Source organism: Cladophialophora immunda (genome assembly GCF_000835495.1).
Source record: "Cladophialophora immunda strain CBS 83496 unplaced genomic scaffold supercont1.5, whole genome shotgun sequence".
In the NCBI taxonomy this organism is placed as follows: Eukaryota; Fungi; Ascomycota; class Eurotiomycetes; order Chaetothyriales; family Herpotrichiellaceae; genus Cladophialophora; species Cladophialophora immunda.
In genome coordinates this window covers 4,371,127-4,398,524 of record NW_015622545.1, presented here as the reverse complement: position 1 = coordinate 4,398,524, position 27,398 = coordinate 4,371,127, and the positions used below count along the sequence as shown (strand labels likewise).

The 27,398-nt window shown below is 52.3% G+C and overlaps 11 protein-coding genes across 11 annotated transcripts; 7 read left to right on the top strand and 4 right to left on the bottom strand.

Annotated features, from left to right (window-relative positions):
* Positions 1-913: 913 nt before the first annotated feature.
* Positions 914-2,881, top strand: PV07_09626 (uncharacterized protein; the record flags this gene model as incomplete). Its single annotated transcript, XM_016396899.1, has 3 exons — positions 914-2,091; positions 2,147-2,435; positions 2,519-2,881. The coding sequence occupies 3 exons, from the start codon at positions 914-916 to the stop codon at positions 2,879-2,881; spliced, it is 1,830 nt and encodes a 609-aa protein (XP_016246755.1).
* Positions 2,882-3,104: 223 nt separating this feature from the next.
* On the top strand, positions 3,105-5,922 carry PV07_09625 (uncharacterized protein). Its single transcript, XM_016396898.1, has one exon. It carries the CDS (start codon positions 3,145-3,147, stop codon positions 5,398-5,400), a length of 2,256 nt encoding a protein of 751 aa, XP_016246754.1. The 5' UTR covers positions 3,105-3,144; the 3' UTR covers positions 5,401-5,922.
* PV07_09624 (uncharacterized protein) lies at positions 5,856-6,937 on the bottom strand (the record flags this gene model as incomplete). Its single annotated transcript, XM_016396897.1, has 2 exons — positions 5,856-5,970; positions 6,027-6,937. 2 exons carry the CDS (start codon positions 6,935-6,937, stop codon positions 5,856-5,858), a joined length of 1,026 nt encoding a protein of 341 aa, XP_016246753.1.
* A 491-nt stretch (positions 6,938-7,428) lies between these two features.
* Positions 7,429-9,321, top strand: PV07_09623 (uncharacterized protein; the record flags this gene model as incomplete). Its single annotated transcript, XM_016396896.1, has 4 exons — positions 7,429-7,450; positions 7,509-7,799; positions 7,870-8,302; positions 8,369-9,321. The coding sequence occupies 4 exons, from the start codon at positions 7,429-7,431 to the stop codon at positions 9,072-9,074; spliced, it is 1,452 nt and encodes a 483-aa protein (XP_016246752.1). The 3' UTR covers positions 9,075-9,321.
* Positions 9,322-9,928: 607 nt separating this feature from the next.
* Positions 9,929-12,390, top strand: PV07_09622 (uncharacterized protein; the record flags this gene model as incomplete). Its single annotated transcript, XM_016396895.1, has 2 exons — positions 9,929-11,981; positions 12,053-12,390. The coding sequence occupies 2 exons, from the start codon at positions 9,929-9,931 to the stop codon at positions 12,388-12,390; spliced, it is 2,391 nt and encodes a 796-aa protein (XP_016246751.1).
* Positions 12,391-12,545: 155 nt separating this feature from the next.
* PV07_09621 (uncharacterized protein) lies at positions 12,546-14,843 on the bottom strand. The gene has a single exon (XM_016396894.1). The coding sequence runs from the start codon at positions 14,621-14,623 to the stop codon at positions 13,022-13,024; it is 1,602 nt and encodes a 533-aa protein (XP_016246750.1). The 5' UTR covers positions 14,624-14,843; the 3' UTR covers positions 12,546-13,021.
* Positions 14,844-15,061: 218 nt separating this feature from the next.
* On the top strand, positions 15,062-16,000 carry PV07_09620 (uncharacterized protein). The gene has a single exon (XM_016396893.1). The coding sequence runs from the start codon at positions 15,088-15,090 to the stop codon at positions 15,769-15,771; it is 684 nt and encodes a 227-aa protein (XP_016246749.1). The 5' UTR covers positions 15,062-15,087; the 3' UTR covers positions 15,772-16,000.
* On the bottom strand, positions 15,598-17,141 carry PV07_09619 (uncharacterized protein). Its single transcript, XM_016396892.1, has 2 exons — positions 16,079-17,141; positions 15,598-16,032 (listed from the first exon to the last, which is right to left on the bottom strand). Exons 1-2 carry the CDS (start codon positions 17,043-17,045, stop codon positions 15,794-15,796), a joined length of 1,206 nt encoding a protein of 401 aa, XP_016246748.1. The 5' UTR covers positions 17,046-17,141; the 3' UTR covers positions 15,598-15,793.
* Positions 17,142-17,272: 131 nt separating this feature from the next.
* PV07_09618 (uncharacterized protein) lies at positions 17,273-19,472 on the top strand. Its single transcript, XM_016396891.1, has one exon. It carries the CDS (start codon positions 17,314-17,316, stop codon positions 19,336-19,338), a length of 2,025 nt encoding a protein of 674 aa, XP_016246747.1. The 5' UTR covers positions 17,273-17,313; the 3' UTR covers positions 19,339-19,472.
* A 126-nt stretch (positions 19,473-19,598) lies between these two features.
* On the top strand, positions 19,599-22,237 carry PV07_09617 (uncharacterized protein). Its single transcript, XM_016396890.1, has 2 exons — positions 19,599-19,750; positions 19,815-22,237. The coding sequence occupies exons 1-2, from the start codon at positions 19,679-19,681 to the stop codon at positions 21,882-21,884; spliced, it is 2,142 nt and encodes a 713-aa protein (XP_016246746.1). The 5' UTR covers positions 19,599-19,678; the 3' UTR covers positions 21,885-22,237.
* Positions 22,238-22,458: 221 nt separating this feature from the next.
* Positions 22,459-27,389, bottom strand: PV07_09616 (uncharacterized protein). The gene has a single exon (XM_016396889.1). The coding sequence runs from the start codon at positions 26,980-26,982 to the stop codon at positions 22,903-22,905; it is 4,080 nt and encodes a 1,359-aa protein (XP_016246745.1). The 5' UTR covers positions 26,983-27,389; the 3' UTR covers positions 22,459-22,902.
* Between the last annotated feature and the right edge of the window lie 9 nt (positions 27,390-27,398).

Sequence of the window (27,398 nt, the reverse complement as noted above, 5' to 3'; positions counted from 1 at the left end):
TAACCCATATCGGCATCCGGCATATCGCTGAAGGTGGCAGTTGCGAGCACATCTGGGAGACCGTCATCGTCGACTGTGACTGCCTGCCCCTGTGCTAGGGATCTAGGAGTCTTCAAGTAAGATTCGTCTGGTGGTGGCATTGCGGATTCGTCTCGAGAGCTTGACCTGCCCTCATTTTCGGGTTGTTGCTGGCTTCGGGTATGCTGCTGGTTAAGCCCGACGTTTGTAGCGCCTCGGTTTTCCTGGGTGTTTGGCAAGGCCGCAGACTGAGGAAGGCGTAACAGTGTCCTATACTCCTTTTAGGCGAGATATCTGGCCAATCGCTGGTAGAAACATACATTCCAGCACCTTTTTTCTCGCTTGGCCCTTGCACGCGAGGAGGTGGCTCATACACACATTCCAGACGCTTAAGTCGACAGGAAGCACATTTTGGTCGGGCGCCGTCACACTGCAAAAGAGTCAACGAAGATTTGAGATAGGAGGTGAAGAGGTTGCGGTAGTGTCTAGTCAGCAAGTAATCTTCAAGCAGAGAGCCTTACGCGGTGCTTCCTGTGCCGGCAGCTGGAGCAGGCTAGTTCAGTTCGGCGACGCTTCATCAAAGACTCTGGCGACATGGCGAACACAGACCTTGGCGGTCGGGAAGCGATGTAGCGGGCCAGTCAAGCTGCCAAACTTGGGGAAGAGCGCGGTTCCAAGTTTCCGATTCCCATGCTATGTGTAGATATGATGAAGACGGACCGCGGGTCGAGGGAAACCGGGGCTCTTCGTATTAAGCGGGAGGAGGATGCGGGAGTGGTAAGTTCGACTCTCCACACCACAATGTGGGTGGTCAGAAAGCGGGGGGAATATAATTAGGTGGAAACAGCGCACCAATCGGTTGGCAGCCTCCCGAAACACCATTGCCTGTCAGAACATGTCTATCCGACGGCAGATGTCGAGGATTTATGCTGATATATTGGTAATTCAGATCACAGAATGGTATAAAAGAATAATTCCAATCGTCCTCGAAAGAAAAGATTCTCAGTCCCTTTTTAAGACAAGCCCAGGAGATTATCAAGACGCGAGATCATCAAATCCCAAGTACGATACTGTAGCCATGGTACAGTTACTTCGAGAAGTCCTGGCAAGTCCTCTGCCATGGGCTTCTGGTCTGCTGATCGTATCATTGATTGTCTACGTCGTGTATCAGCGCTTTTTCCACCCTTTGGCCAAGTATCCGGGGCCGTTTCTGGCTTCCTTGACCGATGTTTGGCAGGCTTATCAGTTCATGACTTTGCAGCAGCCATACCATTTGACCAAGTTGCACGAGAGATATGGCCCTATCGTGCGATATGGCCCGGACAAGCTGAGCATCACCGACGAAGACTGTATCCCAATAATCTATCAGAAGTCCGCCAAGTCGATGCCCAAGACGGAGTTTTACGATGCATACGGTGCCGCCCATCCGAATGTCTTCGGGATGCGGGATGAAAATGTGAGGACAGCTCCTCTTCATGATTTCTCTCGGGTCCATTCTTTTAACAATAGAGAACTACAGGTACACTCCATTAGACGACGCCATATGTCTTACAGCTTTTCTATCAGCTACGTCAAAGAGATGGAACCATTTCTTGACCTGAACATCAGGCTCTTGAAAGACAAAATTATGCGCTATTGCAACACAGGGGAGATATTCGACCTGAAGAAACTACTGCATTACTACGTGATTGATGCTCTCGGAGAGTTAGCCTTTAGCAAATCTTTTGGAATCCAGGAGACAGATGATGAGTTACGAATCCCACCAGTGGTCGAGCATAGTCTGCTCGCCGCGGTCACGGGCGCATGGCCGTTGATGACGAAGCGGCTCAAGAAATATCTCCCTCTAGTCCCTCACCCTGGACTTCAAAGACTATTCAAGGGACGTCAGGCGTGCGCCGACCTAGCCGCCGAATGTGTCCGGAGGAGGTTGGCTGATGTCGAATACCAAAAGGCGCAGCACCCGGATGTGGCCGAAAGAAAAGACATCCTGACGAACTTGATCTTGGCCAAACATCCAGACACTGGCGAAAGGCTGACTCAAATCGACCTGGAGACTGAAGCATTTGGATTCATGTGAGTTTCTGCAATCTTTGGTCACTTTAAAGATCACTAACATCGTCCTCTATAGTATTGCTGGGACACATACAACAAGCGCTACAACTTCTTTGTTATTTTATCACTTGCTCCATAATCCTGGCCAAATGGACAAATGCGTCGCTGAGATTGACGCCAATCTCCCGTCTCTGGAAGCCGGCCAGGAAGCCTATTCAGTCACCGTCGCAGAAGCGTCTTTGCCCTACCTGAAGAATTGTATCAAGGAGAATTTTCGCATCACTCCCGTCTTCACCATGCCTCTTGCTAGGCGGGTAATGTCCCCAGAAGGGATTGTCATTGCGGGGGAGCATATTCTTCAAGGAGTGAGTCGACATTTCCTCCAATTCAATGGCCGTCGACTCTCAATGGGAGTACGGAATACTGTGCTAACGTGTTTCATTATTAGACCTCGGTGGCTGTTTGCAATCACGCCTTCCATCACAACCCAGACGTCTGGGGTCCCGATCACAACAACTTTGATCCTTCAAGGTGGGAACGCCCTGATATTGCAGCAAAATCACGCCTCCTCATGCATTTTGGCCTCGGCGGACGCCAATGCATCGGCAAAACCGTAGCAACAACAAATATCTATAAGCTCATGAGCACGCTGCTGAGAGAATTCCACTTCGAGTTGGCGTCTGACCAGGAGAATATTGATGCGCTGAGAGGGTTTTACGTGGGACAAATACCAGATATGGTGAGCGTCGGTATCAGTGATTTAAAAGGGCCACTTTTGGTGAAGGCGCAAGCAAGGAAGAAATCTAGCTAAAGAAGCGAATGCTTGTTCCTTTATCCCTTCGAAACATTGGATGATTGGGCTTGTTCTTGGGGGCCAAACTCTAGCTAATACCAAGTCTTTCAGCTCTCGGTGGAACGGTTCTGCCTAGAAGTTGGCTGGAATGATTGGTGCCTAGCCTGAGCGCCCGAGAGCGACATTGGTATAATAAATCTCCGGTGTTCGCTGCTTTTCTCAACAACCTCATTGTGAGTCCCTCGCAAACAGTCGGCCAGATATCCTGTACTTGACACAAAATGAATGAATCACCGCCACCATATCACGCTCATGACCCTAGCCCGAATGTACGACCGACTGCGGCCCCCGTTTATGAACTATCCGCTCCCACCAATTCGCAACCACATGGCTCGCAAGACACCGCTGTCCTATCTCACGAACCGGGTACGCACAACACTAGCCCTCAGGAAATTGAGCAGTCCGGGTTCATCTCGGCAATACCGTACTTTGAGCTTCGTCCACCTAGTCGTCCACAGCCTCACGACTTCTTCGTCCATACCATTGTGATTGAGTCACATGCCAGCGCAGAGACATCACCATATCCCTCACGCAATTCTCTATTCCAGCTGCGGGAAGTCGATGAATACGATTGGAGAACATTTGTGAATCATTTGTTTCCTCCTATGCAAAGGGGGGGTTCGTCCGGGCTCGCCGGGTCAAACCAACGGACTACGCCGAGCCAGACCGCTAGAGTACAGCAGTTTTCATCGAGCAGCTTCGAAAATGCCAAATCAAGAGCAGAAGGGCTTACGGAACTGGTTGATAGGCTCTCTCTTCCACCGAACAAGAGATCTGCATCTGATAGCGGACGTGTTGCAGACTCTTCACGTCTTCGGAGAATCAGAATTCAGTCCGTCGTCGCTGAGTGGAACACTGGCTTTTTTGAGCCTCGTGGCCTGAAAATCATCCTTCTATTCCCCGAAGACTCGTCACTTGCCGGGAGGCAAGCCTCTCAGCAAAGCGCTCGAGGGATTCCAACTTCTCAGCGAGATGGAGAGGAAACTCCGCTTCACAAAGCGGTCGCTAGAGGCAAGGAATCCGAAGTCCGCCTCCTCCTCGAGACAGGTTCACAATACATTGATGCGAGAAACAAGAAAGGCGAGACACCGCTCTACCGTGCGGTTTCTCAAGGAGAAAAATCGATTGTGAAATTGCTGCTGGAATATAACGCCGATCCACAAGCTCGACCTCCGGGGGCAAATAGCCCTCTTCACACGGCAGTAATCTACGACCGCTCAAGTATTCTCAAGATGCTAATTGAGAAGTCAGTTGAGGGACTCGAAGAAGTAACTCCGGCAGGCGAGACCCCCTTGTATCTCGCCGTGGCTCGCGGCCAGACAAAGAACACCAAGGCCCTCTTGGAGGCTGGCGCCAACCCTCACACAAGGCCACTGGGGAAAGATACAATGCTAGACGTCGCAGTCAACAGGCGTGACTCTTCCATTATAGAACTGCTCCTGGACGGCGGCGTCGACCCTAACCAGAGGTCTAGAAACGGCGACACGCCACTCAACCGTTTCGCCGTGAACGGAAGTACCAACATGGTCAAAACTCTTCTGGAACATGGCGCGAACCCGAAAGCGAAGGATAGAAAAGGGGATTCTCCTTTGTCGGTTGCCGTTACTCATGGTCACTCCTCTATAGTGTCGCTACTCCTCGCCACGGAAGAAATCGACATCAATTCGACGAATGAAAAGGGCGAAACCCCGGTGTACATAGCCATATCGAAGGGGAATTCCTCAATCACCGAGTTGCTGCTGAAGAATGGCGCCGACACCAACAAACGACCTCCGAACGAGGAAACCGTGCTCAATCTAGCAGTCTCACACGGCAACAGTACATTGGTGAACCAATTGCTAGACCGGGGGGTGGACGTCAACGTTGCCAACAAATCTGGAGACAGTCCACTTTCTCAAGCGGTATCGCGCGGTGACCCTTTCATGATCAGCCTTTTGCTAAGCGCTGGCGCGGACGTCGATGCTGTCAATGCCTCTGCGGATCCAATCCTATATCGCGCAGTCTACAATGGGAATGCAGCAGTCACATCGCTTCTGTTGGCTCACGGAGCTAAAGCCGATGTGCAGAGCCAGAAGGGAGAAACGGCCTTGTATCGGGCAGTTTCCAAGGGCGACGCCTCAATATGTGCCCTACTACTCTGTTATGGAGCTAATCTGAGAACTGGGAGTCCCTCAGGAGAAACATGTCTATATCGTGCGGTCTACCTTGGAAATACGCAGGTGGTCTCGTTACTACTCGGGCACGGAGCACCGCCTGACGAATGCAATCCCAACAACCCAGAAACGCCACTCTATCGCGCCGTCTACAGAGGCGACATATCCATCGCGACGATGCTACTTGGTAAAGGTGCAAATCCCACCACGCCCAGCGTCAACAACGAATCTCCATTGCAGTATGCTATCAGGAAGAACAACAAATCTATGACGCAGATACTGACAAATTTCTCGCTGCAATACTCTGAAATGAAAAGGTTGTGATGGACATGTTCTCACTTTATCCCTCATTGAAGAGCTTATATACGCTGCTGGCGCGGAGAACGGCACGCTGCATACTGTGATCTCGAAAGCGATGGTCTTTCTGGCACAACCAAATTGGGTACTCGGCGCATACACTACGGACTTGGAAGGCAGACTCGGCCTCGGTCGGCCGAGGAGTAGAGTCTTCAAGCACTGGAAGGAAATAAAGGCGTCTAGATGGGTCTAAGAGGTGTCATTGTCGCTGATACAGAGGATCCAGAGAGGCGAAGGTGTGATCGCTGTACATTAAAGGGACCACGCCATATCCCAACTAAAGGTTATTGTGCACAGGGAAAGACTGTGCATTTTGGAAGAGGAGGAAAGCCGTCCTAGGAAATAAAATTGTTGAAGGCGCCTGTGTGCGTCCCTCAGTCCAAGCCTCATTCTCACATCCGTTATCAACTCCACTGATGCCTTCATAGCGACTTAAGGATGCCCATCGTATCAACGAAGTTGAACTCGTGTATTGTCTCTTGCCAGAGTCTTTCCATAACAGTCTTGCCTTCCGGTGTATATTCAAACGGGGCATACCTTTAGTATCTTGTAAGCTCAAACTCGAATGACCGGACAATAAGATCCAAACTTACGGTGCAATTTCCCAGTTCATCAAAATGCAGCCGTGTGACTCTTTGCCCTTTACGATTGAAGCATCGAGATATGTTGAAGCACCGACTTTGACGGTTCTGGCAGCTGCTGCTTTGAAGAAGCTCATGAACACCTTCGCGGGGATGGATCTATCCCTGTGAAGATCCGTGCCTTTGACGAAGCCCGGCTCAACCAGGTTCACCACGACGTTGTCGGCAGACACCAAGTCGGTGAGTTTCCACACGAACAACTGGCCGAGTAGCTTCGAGGTCGAGTAGATGTCCATGGGGTCGAAATACTTCTGGTCGTCGAACGAGGGCAGAAGCGGGACCTCGTTCTTGTTGGCAAATTTGGCCGTGATGGAGAGCATGGCTGTGCTTATGGTCAATCGCCCGGGCGACCCCGCCGGTGATTTGTCCTTCAATATAGGAAGCAGAAGGATGGACAGGAGCATCGTTGAAAGGTAGTTGACCTGAACAGTCTCCTCATGGCCGGTGGCGGGCACGATCTTGAAGCCGCCAAATCCTACACCTGCGTTGAGGAGGGCAATGTCAAGACGGGAGAGCTCTCTATCCGCGCGTGCCGCAAAGGCGCGGACGGAGTCGTAAGATGCCATATCCAACTGCCACACGCTAACAGTGGCATTAGGGTACTGCTCTCGTAGCGCAGCAGCTGCATTCTCACCCTTTGTGGTGGAGCGGACCGCCATGATCAGCCGAGTGAGCTTGTAGGAGAGCAGTTGGCAGGCACATTCCAGGCCCAAGCCGCTGTTGGATCCCGTCACAATAGCCACCTTGCCTGTGAGGTCGGTATCTTGCGGAGGGAATTGGGGTTTGGTGCAAAATTGATTCTGAATAAAGTGGTTAGGGAAGAAAGGGGTTTTGGAAGGAGGCATTTCCTTGGAGGACGGCATTTTTGTTCCGGGGTGCGGATAGTGTTGCAGGAATAATAACGATGGAAAGATGAAGATATCGACTTCTGTCTGCTTGACATTGTCTGGGGCAAGGGGAGTGATTGTGGGTATATATACAGTGGAGGGACGGTGTATTCATAGAGCCAAATATAGGATCAGCCAATACGATGCGAGTATGAGAAGTCGACACTAAACCAGATACGGTAGTCAATCGCCCTGCATTAGCACCCTGGTGTCGTGGATCCAGTTGCCTTGGCCAACGTCAAATCTCGCAACCTGCCAGCATCTCGACTCCAAACTCATACATCTCTTTCACTGTTGGTCTATACATCTAGGTAATCAATCTTGAGGGCCCCAAGCCTGCATATCAGATGCTGTGAGCGCAGCTTTGATATGCTGGACTATTGATATATTAAGTTTCTCGGACTCCACACGATCTCAGCAGCAACCAATCCAAGCGATTTTTCCATCGTCGAGAAAACCGGTGCAATATGGCTGCTCCGGATAAAGCTGGTAGGCCCAGAGCCCTCACCAAGCACCCCGAAACGAGACTCTGATAAGCCACGGACAGTAGATATCCCGTTCATCTTCACGGATGGCAAAGGCAAGGCCGAACCAGCCAAGCGGAAGCTCATCAGGAAGTACGTTATGCTCGGGAAGAACCGAGGCAAAACTCGGAGTGTCAAGCCCGTCAATACGACGATACCGTCTCCCTTTAAGGACAAGGGGGCTCAAGATAAAGCTTCAGGTCTGTTGATCAACATGCGCTACTCCACGATCCCCAAAAAGGTCGGTTCAGATCTCTCCTTTACACAGTTTGCCGCTGTTGTGGAACAGCCCTTCCTGCACGACCTTTTGAAATGTAAGTCGCTACCTCTGCTGCGTGGCAAGACACTCCTGCGACCATCCTTCTCACCTCTGGCACACCCCAGTTTCGTTCCTCGCAAAGAGAGTCATGTACCCTCTGGAGAGATATATCGTCTTCCACAGAAAGACCAAGGTTGATACCTCATGGTTCGAGCTCTTGACCTCCGATGCTGCCTACGTGCACGCGGCAGTTTTCGCATCCCAGGCCTATATCCTCCATACATCCGCTCAGGCAACTCCCATAGCGGCTAGACGAGCAATGGCACACTATTCTTCAGCACTTCACTTGCTCCGCGAGAGATTATCAGTGTCAGCTGAAGATAACAAAGTTTCGGACGCAACCGTGCTTGTGGTGTTATATTTTGCCCTGCACGCCCATTTCATGATCGATTACAAGACAGCAATGCAGCACATGGAGGGACTGCGCAAGATTGTCGATTTGAGAGGCGGTCTAATAGCTTTCAACTACAACACTAAGCTGGTCATCGAGTTACTGAAGTAAGCATCCCCGAACGCCTCCCTCGACGACCTGCTCTAATCAATACGTGCCTCACCGGACTATAGATGTGACTTGGGGATCGCACTTCATAACAACACTTCTCCAACATTCTTCAACGACCCATCTATGGAACCTCTGATGCCGTATGATCTGGAAATGCTGGCCGCCGAAGAGCCAAGTACTCGGCCAGTTGAGCTTGGTTGGAAGTCGGCTCAGCTGGACCTCGACGCAGACTTAGTCCAGGCCTGGACATTTTTGAAGGCATTCTGTTCAACAGTCAACTCTGCCGCTGAAACCAATCGCCAGTTGCCCAAGGAAACCTTGCTGAAGGCAATGGCTGCAGTAATGTACCGCCTGATCCAGATGAGCAGCTTCGATCCCACCTCGCTCGACGAAGCCGTCCGCCTTGGCCTCCTTGTCTTCTCGTCTCATATCTTCCTCAACTGGCAAGATGTGAGACCGCGCCATACGTCCCTTCCTCATCTCTATCGCACCTGTCTCCTCACGCTTAAGCTACCTAGCATGTTGACCCCGCAGCTCCTTCTCTGGCTCCTCATGGTTGGCTCTTTCTCGATTTTCACTCCTGAGGATGACGCCTGGTTGATCCCCTGGGTGCGAGTCAACCTCCAGTTGTGCGATGCGCATAGCTGGTGTGTTCTACACAGGCAGCTGAGCGCTTTTCCCTGGATTGGCTTTTTGCATGATGAAGCTGGGCGTGCAATATTTGACACCGCGGTATCGTCGCAATCCCGTGCTGGACCAACGACGTGAGCCTGGAAAACCTGTCACCAGCTCCAATATCGATCCAGCGTAGACCATAAGAATCTACCCTGTGGCGAGAGAGAAGCAGACGCTGGACGAGAAAAGTACAGCCGTTGAAAATCGGGTTTGTCTCAATACTGTGTTCACATTCATCTCAGGTCCGACTTAGTCCTCTATCTTCACCTCTTGGAGCGTTTGGGTTGACTCGAGCGTCTTCCTCATGGACAACTCTGCCGCATACCTACCTAAGGCGACCTTATAAATACCCTCTCATCATCTTCCCCTTCTCTTCTGTTTTTGCTCTCTTTATGGTATCCCAAACCTCTCCTTTTCTCCTTATCTTCTCTTCTGTTCCTAGAACTTGCTCTCAGCTTCGCTTCCTCATCACAGCAACGATCACTCTGTTACGGGCAAGGTCTCTTCTCCGACGCCTCCATCAAGTCTCACTTCGCCCGCCCTTAACCTCTACTTCATCTCTTCTTATTAACTTCACCTTTATCTGTCTTTGTCTACTATTCTCTGCTGCCCCTGTTCATCGACACAATCATCTCATTTGGAAGTCATACTTTCTGAAGCGCAACTACTCTAACCTGTTCTGATCTGAGACAGCTCTTGAATCCTTTGATTAATTTGACCTGCATTGTCGCTGCAAGATCAGCTGCTGCTACGAAGTGTGAGCTCAGATTCACCGGTCTGAGGTTAGTCAAAACTTATCTCATCCAACAGTCCCGGTACTCTGCTGACTCGATTGTCTTTCGGTTTATATTAGAATCTTCTCCCCCTCTCAGCCTCTCATGTATCGACCTCTATCTTAAGACTCTTTGCACTCAACCAAGCTCAAGTCTTCATAACCCAAAGGCATAATGTTGTCGCCGCCAGCCGAAGCACCCGCTTCAGAGTCTGCAGTCATACCACCAACGCAACTTCAATATCCTCCTTATCGTGAGCCGTCGTTCGAGATGGCTGTAGCTCAAAGCTCTAATATTGCCAAAATGATTGTTCCGATCTTGGAAGCCTCTCCAAGAGATCCTCCGCAACGCTTGATCCAAGAAGCAGAACGCCTCGCAGCCTATCAGCGACCAGTGGAAAGACTCGTTGGATTCATCGGGAATTCCGGGGCCGGGAAGAGCAGCACGATTAATTCTCTTTTTGACAACGATGGCCTTGCGAAGACTGGTTCATGTGGTTCTGCCGTGACCCCTTTTGCGGCTGAATATCGATTTCGTCAGGCGGACCAAGGAGCTCCGTTCACCTTGTGCTGCAGGTTAATGGTCGAACATGAGTTGGGAAAATACGTCGGCGATCTGCTCCGTGACCTATGGCGCATTTCATCGGCCGACAAAACAGACTCTGAAGAGAACGACCCGAAGATCTTCGAGGATACCAAGGCGGCACGGGACATCTTTGAAACAACCTTCGGAGGAATGGACGACTTCGACATGGACCGCCTCAACTATGACGACAATAACGGCAGCATGACTAAAGCCAAGAATTACTTGATGGAATTGTGCAGCCGGTTGGAGTTTCCAGACAATATGACACCGGACGGCATATGGGTGGAGGAAGCACAAGATGCAGATGAGTGCGATGACCACCAATCACTACTCCATGACCGTGGTCTCTGGCCTCTGGTGATAAGTTTCTCCATCTTCTCCGATAGCCCCATACTCGAAAACGGGCTCACGTTGATCGACCTGCCGGGTTTTAATGACACTAACCTGGCAAGGATCAGGGCGGCAAGAAAAGCCCAGTCAAACTGTGACGAAGTTTGCCTCGTGGTCGAGATTTCAAGGGCAACTGATAATCCCCTTCTTCAGCAGAATTTGGAACACATCCGAGCCAGGGCCGAAGCGCAGAAAGCTACAACCGTCAATATCACCATTATATGCACAAAATCTGCTGCAGACTTGGACAGAAATCGAAGCTTAGAAAAGCTGGTCAATACCTCCAAGCTCCTGTATGCCAAGGCTGAGGTGCAAAAGGCCAAAGGGGCAGATGAGAAAGTTAAGCAGCATGCCCAGCGCCGACTGACGACGCTTCTCATCACTACTCGAAATGAGAAGGTACAAAAAGATCTGCTCAAAAAGTATGGTTCATACGTGAAGGGCGGGATACTCAAAGTGTTCTGTGTTGACAACGTCATGTACTGGAACGCCACGGGGGACGAAGAGCGAGAATTGAGCGGCATTCCTGCTCTCCGACAACATCTCAGAGATCTTCCGGCCGAGTCTCTATTCAAGGCAAGTGATCTTTTCTTAGCTAAAAAGATTCCAGCGCTTGTCAGCTCTTATGCTACGTGGGTGGAGTCCTGCAGGATTGACCTCGAACTTGAAAATCGCCCGCCGCTTCCCGACGCGAGTGAGCTGAGAATGTGTCTTAACAAAGTCGGACCCTGGGCCGATGAGATGCTCGGAGTCTTCGAAAGATGTTTCAATACGCCGTTGAAAGCTGCCTCAGAATCGATTCGAGCAGCTTGCCTCAAAGTCGCTCAAGGATGGGAAAAATGGAAAGCTGGGTCAGTAGCCTCGTGTGTGAGGCATGACGGAAACTATACGGGAGGCGCATTGGGTCCCAGAAACTGGAACAACGAGCTATTGCAGTGTTTCGACGATGCGGTCATGGGTCAGAGCTGGCACCATTTTGAAGTCGAGACTGATCCACTACTCACCGAAATCGGGAACATCATCACGGTCTTCCAGGGTTATGCAAGCCAATGCTCTGCACTCCGAGCCCCCGTCAATTTCCAAAATTCCCTTGCCGCGAGGGTCGACGTCCTAAAGAGTACCATTGAAGCCGAGAGAAAGTTCTATCTCAAGGGAGTTGGGGCCATGAGGAGCCACGCAATTGGAACGCACCAGGACTCTTACATTGTGGACTGCATGCTCGAAACATATCGGGAAGCCAGTAGAGTTACAGGTATACTTTTCTATTCTCCCCCCCCCCCGGGTGGGCTTCTACATGACTACTGAAAGCTGACAAATGGATAGGTCTTGGCTCGAATAAGACGCGCCACTCTACCGTGCAAAAACGTGTTGGCAGTGAGGATTTTGTCGAGGCTTTCAGGACGCACCTTTTGGAAGAGTTTCAGGATGTTATCAATGGCGCAAGGGCCAGGATCAAAGCGTCGTTAGAACTCGAGATCGAGGCCATCGAATCGGACCTCGAAGCGATCCAGCCCTCAAAAGACAATCAGAGGTTGTTCAAGGTCTATCCAGCTTACGGAGAAACGTGCGAGGATCTCCTGTCGAAGGTGACCAAGCAACTCGAGGAAACAGATGAGCTGGCCGGCACTGCCCGAGCGATGGCGAAGGAACGCTATGGCTGAGGAATCGCCTGAAGGGAGGGGCTACCAATAAAATGAGGAGGTTTGAACGTGCCAGCGACCAGCAACAAAATTCGCCCGGTCACCGGCCCGTGCAATCGTGTTCACATATCAATCAAGGCTGCGGAGTACGAGCTGGTTCCTACAAGGGAGCTGGGGTTGAAAACAGATCGACTTGGCTGTTTGCTTGACGTGCGGACATACTACGTAGCTGGGCATCAAACACTACATCTTGCTCAAAGCCGAGGCTGTGACTTCTAGGAGGGAGCTGCCGAGTGACCAGGGACATATGAATGCCCAGATGACAAAAAGATGGGAGAGACAGTGGACAATTTCAATGAAATCCGACGCAGGGGAGCGAGACAGATGGAGAGCCTGCAATAATACATATTGCCCATCGTTGCACCTGTTCGACCGAGACCTTCTTACATTGACACTTTCGTCTTTTGCATGGCGTACAGGAAACCCTCCCGACACATTTTCCGACTTGCCCGCTCCTTTTTGCTGTTGTACAAGCCGTATGCGGCGCATTTTGGGTATGCGGCACAGCACCAAGGTATCAACGTCTCGCGCCCCTCTTATTCATGCTCAGCAATCGGTGCGTGTACACATCGCATTCACCTCTCCCTTTCTTTCAACCCTGTAAGTCGTTGCTGATTCCACCGACAGTCACACTCTTGATGACAACATACTCGTCAACGCCGTATTTGCTGCCTTCCCTTCCGAATCCGCTCTGTTTCACACCACCGAAGGGAGAGGCGCCATCCGAGATCAACCCGGTGTTGACGCCGATCATGCCCACCTCCAACGCCTCGGCCACGCGGTAAATGCGTCCAATGTCACGGGAGTAGAAGTAGCCCGCCAAGCCCACGTCGGTGTCATTGGCCAGCGCGACAACCTCCTTCTCCGTCTTGAAGGGGAACAACCCGGCCACGGGGCCAAACGTCTCTTCGTGGGCCAAGGCCATGTCGTTGGTCGCGCCGGCGATGACCGTCGGGGCATAAAAGTTGGATCCCAGGTCGGGCAATTTCTTCCCTCCGCAGAGAATCTTGCCGCCCTTCTTCGTCGCGTCCTGCACGTGCGATTCCACCTTGGCGACGGCGCGGTCGTGGATGACCGGGCCGTGGGTCACGCCGTCGTCGAAGCCGTACCCGACCTTGAAGTTCTTGACCTTTTCGGTGAACTTCTGGGCAAAGGCGTCGTAGATGCCCTCTTGCACGTAGATCCGGTTCGCGCACACGCATGTCTGGCCCGAGGACCGGAACTTACACGCGATTGCTCCTGCCACTGCGGCGTCCAGGTCGGGCACGTCGTCGAAGACGATAAAGGGGGCATTGCCGCCGAGTTCGAACGACAGCTTCTTCAACGTCGAGGACGACTGCTTCATGAGAAGTTTCCCCACGTTCGTCGATCCCGTGAAGGAGACCTTTTTAACACGTGGATCGGTGGTGATGACCAACCCGACTTCGGCCGTGTTCTTCATAGCTGTGACGACGTTCACAACACCCGGAGGGACACCCGCTCGGCGGGACAATTCGGCAATGGCATTGGCTGTATAGGGGGTCTCCCCAGGAGACTTGGCCACTACGGTACACCCTGCCGCGATGGCTGGGCCGATCTTTCGTGTAATCATGGCGGCCGGGAAGTTCCAAGGCGTGATCAGGCCGCAGACACCGACGGGCTGTTTCCATGTCATTATTCGGTTGCCTGGAACGGTGGCTCCAATGGTATCTCCATATATTCGAGGCGCTTCTTCCGAGAACCATTGGAAAAAGTTGGCCGCGTAGACCACTTCGCCCTTGGCGTCATTGAACGGCTTCCCATTCTCCCAGGTTATCAGTGTGGCCAGATCATCAGCATTTTCCATCATCAAGTCATACCACTTTCTTAGCATTGTCGCTCTCTCCCGAGGGAGAGTCTTGCGAAAGGAAGCAAATGCATCTGATGCTGCGGCGATGGCCTTGTTGGTGTCCTCTGTGTTAAGCTCGGCACATGACCCGATCTTCTTGCCCGAGCCAGGATCGACGACATCAAAGGTCTCTGAGGAGGCGGCGTCGACGAATTCGCCGTTGATATAGGCTTGGGAGATGAGGAGAGATGGGTCCTTGAGTTTGGGAGCGGAATGCATATTGGCGACGGATACTATTCGATACGAGGGATGGGCTGCTCTTCTCAAGGATGAGGCCAGACGAGGGCGAGAAGAGGACAGGAGGGTGCGTATATATAAGGAGGCCATTGTGAGAGGAAGAAGGGCGGCGCTTCAGCGGGGGTGGGAGGAGATTTTGCCTAGTATTCGTCGTGCAATATGTCTTGACCTCCTCAATTAAGTCATGACCAATAGGGTGAGCGTAGTCGCATTGAGAATCTTAAAATCTGAAGAGGGGATCCGCTTCAGGCAGGAGTTGAAGGGTGTTTGACTGGCTCGAGTCTGTATATCACAATTACTTCATGCGAATTGAAGCTTGACAAGGTTAAAATGTGTGCATCGCGGAGAAGTGCGTGATGTCATCGCATTGGTACGGCGCATTATAGAGCCACTGCAGCAGTCCCCGCCGCTGCTTTATCACGGAGCCTCGACATCAACTACGGCGCACCGAGCAGCCTGCTGGCGCTACGATATTTTCCCGGAGACCGCGCCTTGACCACCAACTGCAGCCAGACAGGGCTGTTTACAAATCAACGCTACGGGCCACCCTCAAGATGGCAGATCCTCAACCCCAGGAGCCGCAGAGTTTGAAGAACAAGTCGCAACGTCGGGCAATTGCGGAGAGGAAACTTGTCGAAACAGTGAATGCTCTGTCAGCGGACGACTTCTTTGCAAAGTATGCACCACGGGAATCGTTGACCGAATTGGGGGTTGGTCACCCTGAGGTGGAGTTGTCAAGACTCCAGGTGGATGCTGCAAACCTGCCTAGTCGATGGTTGGATGCATGCCTTAAGTTGATCGAGCAGACCAGTGCTCAGGACTATCAAAACTCGGAGATAAAATGGTCAACGTCCAAGAAGAGGCGGGAGATGAAGTCACCGGACATGAAATATATCATTCTCTTTGACGGGAACTCTCATCTTGCCGGCTTCGTCTCTTTCATGATCACCTATGAGGATGGTTACGAGGTCCTCTATATTTACGAGATTCATTTTACGCCCGAGTGGCAGGGGAAGGGACTGGGCAAAAAGCTCATGACCGTCGCCGAGCTCATTGGCTACAACGTCGGAATCACCAAAGTCATGTTGACTGTCTTCAGGGCAAACAGTCGAGCTGTCACCTGGTATACGCGACTGGGTTATGAAGAAGACGATTTCTCTCCCGCTCCACGTAAGTTGAGAAACGGCACTGTCAAAGAACCGGGTCACATCATTCTCTCGAAGCAAGTGAAAAGATAATCAATCCCATTGAGGGCCCTTTTTATATCTGGCGTACGCTTTTGCCCTTCATCTCGGGTCTCTCCATCTCCCATTCATCGCGCATGACCGCAAACAAGGTGTCTCCAACAAGAATGGTCAAGCCCAAACTCCAAACCAGCGTGATGGCATAGAAAAAGTTGGCATTGCCCGACCCGGCGTAAATCCACAAATGGTGGAATGCAGGTCCTAGCAGGGTCGAATAAAGCAGCACTGATGCAGCTATGAAGGTGTATCGAGTTACTGCAATTGTCAGTGCCACGTGTCGGACTTACGGAGAGACACTCACATGGAAGCACATGTTGGTACATTGGCAGAAATCCAAGATACAACGAGACGTCTGCAATGCTAGGATATGGTTTGAAAATGGCAAACAAGCCCAACAGACTGGTGATGACGAAAAGAGGCTGGCTCTGAAGTCGGAGAGTCATGCCTCCTACATATCCTACCAAGTGCAACCAAAAGACGCCAATGAAAAAATCCCGGAAGGAGTCGAATATCTCGATGAAAAAGTACCACCACAGTCCAACATTCGGTGTTAAGTCGGGAACCGTTATCTGGACGCCGTAGCACGAGGCCAGGAAGTCCGAAAACCCGCTGGTCAAGACGGGCGTCGTGACCAGGAGAGCAGCGAGACCTGCGGCATAGGAAAGGATTGAAGGAGCAAGAGACGCGGACTGATTGCTCTTGTGGATCATGAGCAGCGTGGGTGGAAGAAGCAAAGCCGGATACATTGACAGATAGGTACCAATTGCAAGCGCAAACATGGCCCGGATGGCATTTCCTGACTGAGCATTCAAGACTGCTTGGATAATGGCGGCATTGGTAAAGATGCTGGTGCTCCTGCCAAGACATGACAAGATGGTAAAGGGATTGAAGAGATAAGCCGCAGCGATCAGGGACCCATCCAGTTGGTGGAAGCGGGAAGTCGGGATGCGTAGTTTGTCCGCGATGACTTGTAAGGATGCTGCATTCAGGACATCCAGCCCGACGAAGACCAGCGTGGGCGGCAGCATCTCGAAGATGACCAGTAACAGCGGTGCTTGGTGGAAGACACCGCCATCGTAAGGTGACAAGCCGTGCTGATAGAGAAAGAGGCCTTCTTGAAGTCTTTGGAAGCTCGATATCGGCGTCGATATCTCCACTCTCGCGGTCAGGAATTCGGGGACATCGGGAAAGGCGAGAAAAATGACCAGACGTAGCACAATCGCACCGGCATATATCGCGACCGTCTTGCGGTCCAGCGATATTGCCATTGTTGTTATAACGCGCTCAATCTTGTCGACCACATTGGTTTATTGGTTGTTGGTGTTTTGGCTCGATATTCTTGTTGGTTTGTCGAAAGATGTTAGGAAAAGGAGGTCGAGGCTGATGCAAAGTTACCAACTGGCCGCAGGCGAGGATGTGGATCTCGGCAAAACCCCGGCACTTGGTCTCTCCACATCTTCAACTTTTTTCCTGTCTCTCAATCTCTGCGCTCTGCACCCACGCCAACACCAATTGCCCTTCTTGCGTGATTCCGAGATGGCGAAGCAGAAGAAAAAGGGCCAGTCCGGCCAGGCGAAGAACTACCTTACTCGAACGCAAGCTGTCCGCAGGCTGCAGATATCCCTCCCCGATTTTCGACGGCTCTGCATTTTCAAGGGCATCTACCCTCGCGAACCACGAAATATCAAAAAAGCCAGCAAGTCTGCCACTCACTCGACCACATTCTACTATACCAAAGACATCCAATACCTCCTACACGAACCGTTGCTGGCCAAGTTTCGTGAACAAAAGGCCCTCGAGAAGAAGATTGCGAGGTCGCTAGGTCGCAATGAAGTGCAAGATGCGGTCCGGCTGGAGAAGCATGGCATGCCCAAGATAAAGTTGGATCACATTGTGCGAGAACGATACCCAACATTTGTTGATGCCCTACGGGACCTGGACGATGCACTGTCGTTGCTGTCTTTGTTCGCAAACCTTCCCTCGACCACCGAAGTGCCTGCCAAGGTGATTTCGCGCTGTCAACGCCTCTGCCACGAGTTCGAACATTACCTGATTGCCACAAATTCCTTACGAAAGTCCTTCTTGTCAATCAAAGGCATCTACTACCAGGCGACAATTCAGGGGCAGGATATAATGTGGTTGGTCCCTTACAAATTTGTTCAGCAGGTAACACAAGATGTGGATTACAGGATCATGGGCACCTTCGTGGAATTCTACTGCACACTTCTGGGCTTCGTCAACTACAGGCTCTATACTTCAATCGGCCTCGTGTACCCGCCCAAATTCGATGTGGTGTCTGACGAGCGAGGAGCAGAGTTAGCTGCGTTCACTCTCGAGGGGCGTGGGATTGGTGGAGCAATTGGCCAACAAGACGAACAGAAAACTTTGAATGACGGTCATGCACAAAATGAGAATACAGAGGCAGTTCAGGCTCAAATAGACAAGATTGTCCAAGAAGCCCCGGCTCAGGAAGACATCAAGCAGGACGAGCCTGCGGAGGAGCAAGCACACACTGATGCGATTGACACTTTCACTCCCGCCGCACCAGAAGGCGATACCTTACCGCAGCCTGACATGACTGGCGACGAAGCAGCACATTTGTTCTCGGACTTCACCTTTTTCATATCCCGCGAAGCCCCTCGTCACCCCATTGAGTTCTTACTCAGAGCATTTGGCTGCAAACGAGTGGGATGGGATGCCGTTCTGGGAGAAGGTGCTTTCACCCATGATGAAAGAGACCCCAGAATCACGCATCAAATTGCGGACAGACCCGCGCCGGCGCAACCATTTACCTCCATCGGGGGCCAAGAAGGCTCCAAAGATCAAAGTCTTCAGGCCGTCAAACCCGGGCATATCATGCCTGGAAGGATATATATCCAGCCACAATGGATCTGGGATTGTGTAAACGAGGGCAAATTGTTGCGGACTGACCTATATGCTCCCGGAGAGACGCTGCCCCCCCACTTAAGCCCATGGGTCAAGCCCGTCAGCGGCCAATATGATCCAAGGTTGACGTTAGAAGAGCAGGAGCGTGAAGGCGAGGCTGATGCTGCTACTGCTGGAGAAAGCGACGATGAAGAATCACGAGAAGAGACCGCTCAGCTCACTGCCTGGGAAGCAGAAACGGAGGAAGAGGACGATGACAATGACTATGACGACGATGAAATAGATGCAAATGGCATGGATATCGCGCCCTCGGATGACGAATCGGAAGAGCAAGTTGACGACGAGGCGGACGATTTCGCCGGCTTCGACGATGATGTCTCAGAGGAGTCTGACTTGGACGAGGACGCTCAACACCAGAAAGAACTTGAGGCAGAAGCAGCTGGACGACCTATCAAGTCGAACTCGAACGGAGCAGACCACAAGGCCAAGTCCATCAAGGCCCGGCAGACAGAACGATCTCGAAAAGAGGAGGAGATTGGACGTCAAAAGATGATGATGAGTAACAAGAAGCGCAAGCTGTACGAGAAGATGCAACACTCCAACAACAAGCGGGATGAAGAGGCCGAGAAATTGCGAAGGAAGCGGAGGAAGCTGGAAAAGGCCGGAAAAAGATGAGACCAGAGATCCAGATCTACCCTCGTAGCTTACGATTGTTGTGCCCATTAGCGCGGCGTTGAGGTCCTAGAATACAAAACTCAAAAAGTAGGAGGTAGAGGTATCAGAAAGAATCCAGTCGTCTATCAAACATCAAATACTAGCCACCCAAGGCTGCCACCAAGGGGATTGAAGTCGAGGAAGGTCACGTGCCTCGCCCCGGTCTCCATCACAAAAGCGGCGGCACCCGAGCTTCGGAGATCAATTGGAGCTTCGCAATAAAACTTCAACAGATTCAATCACCAACTTTGTATTCTACACTCGTTTTGAAAAGGGCCCGGACCGGGCGGCGCAGTTTACAATGCTGCGTTTAGCGAGGCCTGTTGGCGCCTCTGTGCGCCGGCAATTACTTGCCCACGCTGCTTTGTCTCAGGTATGTGTCTGGAAGTCTTCGAGGTCAATTGTGAGGAGCTCGCGCGACTGACTTCAGTTTCCAGAGGAGGGCATTTGCAGACAGAAAAGACTCGATCTTGAGTTCGGATCCGGCGTTTTTGCCAGGTAGTCAATCTGGCGCTGTTCCGGTCAAGACAGAAGTCCCCTTGGGGCCGGGAGGGCCTGGAAGTCCAGCTCCTCAAACATCTGCCACACCAGCTTCACCTTCTTCGAACTCGACTATTCCCCCTCAGAATGTCCCGCTCGCTCCTCCAAGCCCGGGAAAGACGCAGACAGCTCCTCCTACGACTCCGTCATCAGTCAGTCCAGCCGAACCTCCTCCGCCGCCGCCGTCGCCACCTCCTCAGAAGCCACCAACACCCCGGAAGAGGTTCTCCCGATTTCGCCTGCTACTCTACCTGCTTGCTTTGAGTGCCATGTCTTACGGTGGAGCTGTCTTCTACGCATTGAGGAATGATAATTTCCATGATTTTTTCACGGAATACATCCCCTTTGGCGAGGATGCAGTCCTATACTTCGAGGAGAGGTCGTTCCAGAAGAGATTCCCGCATGCAAGACATAATGTCACAAGGACTCCTAGACAGGACGCAAGGCCGGAAGACACCAAGGTCACCACGATTCCCCAGAAATCTGGCCTCTCATGGCGACCCGTCGAGGAACCGGAACAAAAGGGAAGCGATGTCACACAAAAGGGCAAGCACATGAGTGCTTTGGATGCAAACCAAACGGTGACACCAAAGGAAGCTACCGATGCCAAACAAGATCCGCACGGCGCTACAGCAAAAGAAAGAAGTGTCTCGGTTGACACTGCAAAGAGGAGCGCAGCAGCAAAACAAGATGGGAAACCAACAGAGGCCGCGTCTCCACCATCAGCAGCGCAAGATACTTCTGCTAAGTCCAGCGCCGCCGAGACAGCTTCGGCAGCGTCTTCAAGCTCATCAACGGCTGATTCACGACCACCTGCTATTCCACCAGTCACACATATCTCCCCAGTCACGGTGCCTAACGCCGAAGAACCCGTAGTACAAGAACTGGTCAAAATCGTCAATGACCTTATTACTGTCGTCAACTCTGATTCCGCGGATGCTGCCAACAAATACTCCGCTCCCATGACCAAGGCAAAGGAATCACTCGAAGAGGTCGCCAGCAAGATCACCACGCTACGTGAAGCAGAACGCAAGGCGGCTGAGGAGCGAATTGCGCAAGCACATAGCGAGTTTGACGAAGGAGCCAAGCAACTCCTGAAGAGGATCGAGACCGCCCAGGCAGAGGATGACGCGCGCTACCGCGAGGAATTCGAGACTGAGCGAGCCCGTCTCTCGCAGCTATATGAGGAGAAGGTGAAGACCGAAGTTCAACGGAGCACCGAGCTAGCGGAACAGAGACTTAAGAACGAGCTCGCCGAGCAAGCAATCCAGCTGAAGCGCGACTTCGTGGCGCAGATTAAGGATCTGGTGGAGTCTGAACGACAAGGAAGATTAAGCAAGCTATCTGATCTCAGCACCAACATCGACAACCTGACAGAACTCACATCGAACTGGAACGGCGTGATCGACTCCAACCTTGCAACCCAGAAGTTGCAAGTGGCCGTGGACGCCGTCCGTTCTGCGCTTGATGCAAGCGCCGCCTCAGATGCGAAACCTCGCGCGTTCGTACGGGAACTGGCCGCTCTCAAACTCTGCGCTGACGGAGACCCCATTGTCGATGCAGCCATCGCATCCATCAACCCCTCCTCGTACCAAAAGGGCATACCTTCACAGCCACAATTGATCGACCGCTTCCGCCGTGTCGCGCACGAAGTAAGGAAAGCATCACTCCTCCCCGAGAACGCGGGGATCGCGTCGCATGCCGCCTCATTAGTCCTGTCGAACGTGCTCTTCAAGAAGCACGGACAACCCGAAGGCAACGACGTGGAGAGCATCCTTACCCGGACGGAGACAATGTTGGAAGAAGGAGATCTCGATGGCGCCGCAAGGGAAATGAACTCTCTGACAGGCTGGGCGAAGGTGTTAAGCAGGGATTGGTTGGGAGACGTGAGGAAGGTGCTCGAGGTCAGACAGGCGTTGGACGTCATCGAGACGGAAGCCCGGTTGCAGTGCCTGAGGGTGGGATGATTGATTGACGGTCCTTGTCAGGATGATAGACGCGGGAGACAGCAATAGGGACAGCGGATGGGAAAGACCAAGGAAAGGTAGAGCGGCAGGAACCGAAAAAGGGTGAGGAGGAGGCGGGTTTGTGTATACATATGTATTTCGCAGCCACAACATCATGCAATGGCCCGTTACTTGTGTTTCCTCCGTCGTCGTCGTCGTCGACGACGATAGTGCGCAGAATGTTTTCCAGAGTGCCTCGCCTTCCGGAGGGACTCTTGCTTTTCGACGGGGCGATCATCCTCTACAATAGACACCAGTATAGAATCTATACTATCTGTACCTCCTTGCGGAAGTAGTTGATTCAAGAAGCAGGCCGGTTGAAGCTGAAGAGTAAGCCGTTTGCAACTTGCCATGGATAGGGTTCCACCAAGACTGCCCGGATCGTGGGACTTGAGTGCAGTGCCCTGCTTCTCGTCTTCGTTTATGCGCACCATACGCGCGCATCTTCTGCTTCTCACCGGATGTTGATGAGGCTCGCGAAAGCCAGCGGGGATTGGCATAGGTTCGCTGGAAGGTCTCTGCTGTAATGTAAAGTCTGAATACTAAAACTACTGGATGAAATGCTCATCATGGGTCTTTTTGGCTTCCCTCAATTCCGTCGATTACAAAGCTATACAAAATAAAAGTATACGTATCGTGTAACAGCCACAAAGATGGCGTATGTCCCCGGTGTCCAACAGGGCAGGCCATTGATGGGGTGTTCGTGATTCATGACTCTCCAACGTGTGATCTCAAAAGCAGCAAAAACGATCGCGCGATGCCATGACGACAAACAGGTTGCAATCGGTGCCGGAACGCCTCGCTGGTTTCGAATATAAGCATGATCCAACAACACGACCCACAAAGAGCTTTTTACGTCCCCCGTCTCGGACGTCTTGCCAGTTAATCAGCATACCCAGATTCTTCCTCAAACCCATGTTCTTCACAAAGGGCGGTGGCTGCGCAGCTCGATTTGGCTGGTCTGCAAGATTGAGGTGGATCAATCGATCCAAAACAACCATCTTACGCCCTTGACCACGCACCTGCCCGTTCCTAGAGTGAACCTGACCACGGAAACAACAGCCCAGATGAGCCACAGTAGCCCGACAACGGTCCACTCAATGCCTGCAAACCACAGCTTGCGGAACAACCTGATGGGACCCCTCCGCTTCCTGCGAAAAGCGACTTCGATCGAGTCATTGAGTTCTTTGACGGCAAGCGTACTAGTGGTGGAAAGCTTCATGCTCAGTTCGCCCGCTGAATCAGCCGTTATTCGAACCTGCGGAGTCATGTTGTTCTCTACCTGATCCTCGAGGATCTGGAGTTGGCTGTGCAGAGCGGGTATGAGCGATGTGGTAAATGAGTGTAATTTCTTATTGAAGGTAAAGGAGTGGCCTTCCAGCGTCTTCATGATATTTTGTGCTGCCACAATATGTCGTTCTCGTTTCTTGACACGTAGGGGTTTCGCAGAATGCAAGGCTTTGTTCTCGGGCGTGAGGCTTTCGAGAAGGAATGGTGGCAGTTCTTCACCCGAGTCCTCAGCCCGACGTCCAATCTCCCGAGCTTTGACGGTTGAGGTATATAGGAGAACCTGGGCACGTTCAATATCGCGCCACGTCACGTCTGCAGGTTCGCCGTCTTCTTGACCTAGATCGGATCCTCCCATCTTCGAAAGATCGCCGGCAGATCTGGAAGGGCGGAGACCGCTCAGCCCAGTCACCGGACCGATGACAGAGTTCAGTTGGTCGGATGCATCTCGCGATCTGCTGAGGTCCAGAGCTGCGCCGAAGCCGTAACTTTTCTGTCGGCTCACTTCGTTTGGCGTAGTGGGCGCCCCGGTATCAAGCCTGGGTAGGGCAGCGAGTCGTGGCGAATGTGAGGCCGAGCGACGCTGGGCGGCGAGCCGAGAGATGTGGTCAGCAGAATCACCCCGTGTCGCCGCATCATCTGGGGCCAGGTATCCTTGCTGTTTCTCTTGACGTTCGCGATCTTTTTGGAAAGGGGAGGTGAAGCTGGGTAGATTGGGATTGTTGTATCTAGGCCGATCATTACCTGTGTTGGTTGTCTTCGTGGCAACAGGGGAGACATGGTCGCTTTTAGTACTTGAGATGGTGGATGATCTTGAGCGTGCAAGGGGCGGAGGTGTTTTGAGAATCGTGCCGTTTTGTTGTTGTTGGTGTTGTTGTTGTTGGTGCTGGTGATGATGATGACGATGGTGCTGCTCTATTTCTGAATCCGACCCATCATAAGAACGAATACTGCCTTCGGAAGCAGAGCCTCTGTGTCTGTATATGATCGGGAGGTCGCGTTTCCAGATAAAGTCCCCAACTCGGGAAACTTCATTCCCGACGATTTCAGCAATGCGACCTCCTTTGAATATAGCGCGAATCCTCGAATGATCGCTTCCTGCATGGGTAGTTGACCGCGTGCTGACTTTGCTCGCCGTACTGTGTCTGTGTTCAATGGACGATTGCGGGGTCATGTCGTCTGGCTCTGTCGAGTGTGTCTGGTTTTTGGACAGCGAACTGAGGCCCCTGGTCATGGGGCTTTGACCACGGGAATCGGGACTGTCAACATGCTTTTCCAATTCATGTTCGTGGACTGATTGCACTGGTGGAACATGCGCAAAGTCAGTTGTGCTGGTTTGGCCCTGACCCTTGTGAGGTTTGCGGTGGAAGGGATGCAAGATGGTAGATATCGGATTCTTGGATGGCGAACTTGGTCTACTCGGAGGCGGGGAGAGGTTGATGGCGATACTCGGCCATTCAACTCCGTTAGGGGAGTTCGGGGCTGTAGTAGTATCGTATTCTGTAGATGCGCGAGGTTGGTGTTCGTGCTCGAGGCTTGACCGGATGGGGACCTGTACGGATCGAGGCCGCGAGGAATCCTGTCTGTTCCGTGACCGAGTCAAGGGCGAGGCTTTCTTGAGACTGTCCACTCGGAAGAGTTTGTTGAGCCCAGTATGATCCATTGAGGTTCTTTTCGACGTTGGGGCAGAGGACCCTTGACTAGAGTCACCGTGACCGTGCCCAAATGCTTGCGATGTCTGCTTCGACTGCGAATGACTCCCTTTCTCCGCACCATTATTGACCGGAGTTTCGTGCCTCTTCCGCCGAAGTCGATTTCGGCCGCGTTCAATGCCCGCATCATCGGAAGACATCGACGCCGAATAGTCTGAATCGCTACTGTCCTGAAACAGCTTCTTGCGTATTCGGGAACGTTCCCTGGAGCTGCTGCCGCTCTTGCCGTGAACAGAGTCTCTGATGATGTCTCTGCGGCGGCCATGGCGCCCACTCTTGTGCGCATGATGAGCTGACTTAAAAGTCGGCAGCTCGGGCAGAGCGGATGAAGGCGTCTCTTGGAAAGAATCTTCTTGAGGCTCCAGAGGTGGAGAAGACTGCTGCAATCTAGTTGGGATATTGACAGGTGTTTGGTTGCGCCAGCCCGAGAATGTGAAATGAGTATTTGGCGGGTAGATCAAATTGTTGTCTCGGTCTTGGATTTTCGTTTTGTTCATGCCTTGCTCCAACCAATATGCATCGGCTATCAAGTCGCCTGGATGAGTGACCCAGTCAGATCGCGGGCGAGTGGGCTTGGGATGAAGTTGGTCCAAAACGCGAGGCAGGACTGTACTCTTTGGCTCATCCGGCGAGTCGTCCGTATCTTCACGATCAGTATCCGCACTCCGGAGGTCCAGCGGAGGTAACCGGACACATTCCAAGGAATCATGCTGCGTGTCTGGGTGGCTCGAAACCACTGCGTCAACCCAGGCTCTGACCTTCTGGACATCATGCCATCCCTCGGCCTCGCTGTTGATCGGTGTCTTTTCCCAAATGCGGAGCTTACGGTTTCGGACGTATTGCAAAGGATTGTACGCCTTTTGCATCGCTTCTGGTCCAGTAAATCCAAGTTGAGTACCTGGTTTTCGTATTGGAGGTAGATGTGGGAGAAGACGCCGATGCTCGTGGGCGAGTTCAAAATACACCTTTGCTTTCTCAACACGGGCTGCAGTGGCCGGCGAGATTTGGTCCACGAAATCAGGATCGATGTCGAGATTGGGGACAACTTCAGTGACGGATACATCAACGGACACCGGCGTCGCCGGCGTGTTCGAGTCCCGGTGTTTGCTAGAAGTGTGCCTTTTGGGAGAGCCACCCTGAGATGACTGACGGTTGGTCGCCAGGAAGGGTGCGATGCTTCGTCTCCGGACGGTGTTGTTCGGATTTGAGGTTGATGCAGCGGAAACGACGCGACGTTCGCCCTGCTCGGTCGAGACATACCTCCTTCCTGAAGCGAGGCGTCGTCGACCTTCACTTAGGCTCAGAGCCATATTGACTATCTGCGCTGGATCATTGTCAAAACCGACCATGGCAACGGGCGTTCTTTGCACTTCGACATTACGCGAGGCTGATGCGGGAATGCCTGTAAATTGGGAGCCATTGTGCGAGGATGAGAGGGACCGTCGAACATCAGTACCAGGAACAAGTTGATCCGAGCTGGGATAGTTGTATATGATGGGATCCTGTTTGACCTCGCCCGCCAATGGAGAACTTTTGAACGACGAGCTGGCGTGGCCGTTTGTTCTGTGCCTTCTCTTTACCAGCGTCAATTCAGAGTCGCCGCTATTCCGTTTCCCTTCAGGATCTTTCCGAGTGGGAGGAACCGGCGATGCGCGAGACACTCGCTTGGAATTTGAGACGGGCTCGAGAAGAAAGCCACCAGAACGTCGAGAGACATTGTGCCGCGGAGCGTCGTTTTCCTTTGCCTTTTCCTTCTCTTTCTCCCTCTCCTTCTCCTTCTCTTTGCTCTTAGGGTCCCCGTCGCTTCGAGCATTGCTTCCTCCAAAGGAAAGACGCTCTAGTAATCGGGAAGATGGCAGGTCGGGGTTGCGACTTCGACTTCGACGGCTCGCAGAACCTGAAGCAGTCGACTCGGTCCTTGAGCCTCGACCGTCTCGTTCGTTGGAAGATTCGCGGACGGAGTGAAAGGTAGGCAGAGACAGGTGATTGGGATCCAGGTGCTCTGACCCTCCGACATCGTCGTTGGCAGCTCGGCCATTTGGAGGTGTAGACGTCGACATTCAGTCACCTGCCCATAGAGCGCAGGTGCACTGCAGGGACTATCGCAGCTTCCTGCGCGCAGGGGCCGACGGGATCATTGCAGCTGCAAGACGATCCAGAGAACGAGGCGGTAATGGCTCAGACCGAATAGAGGGAGCTTGGTGCCTGATGTCTGAGTGCTGGAATTGCGAACGAACGAGTGCACCGACTGCTACTGAAATGCCGCAACCGCGGGTTGCTGAGTCGGCAAAAGATTCTGGATGGCGGTTGGTCACTGGGCGTGTTAGTTGGTGTCAACTAGCTGAATGTAAGCCAGAGTCTCAAAACTCAGTCAATAGTCTCAGCCAGCGGTGATGCCATGATCCAAGCCACCAGTCTCTGCCAGGTCTGTGCCCGTCACAGCAAGCCACCTTCCTGTAACAGCGGTAGTTGGTGG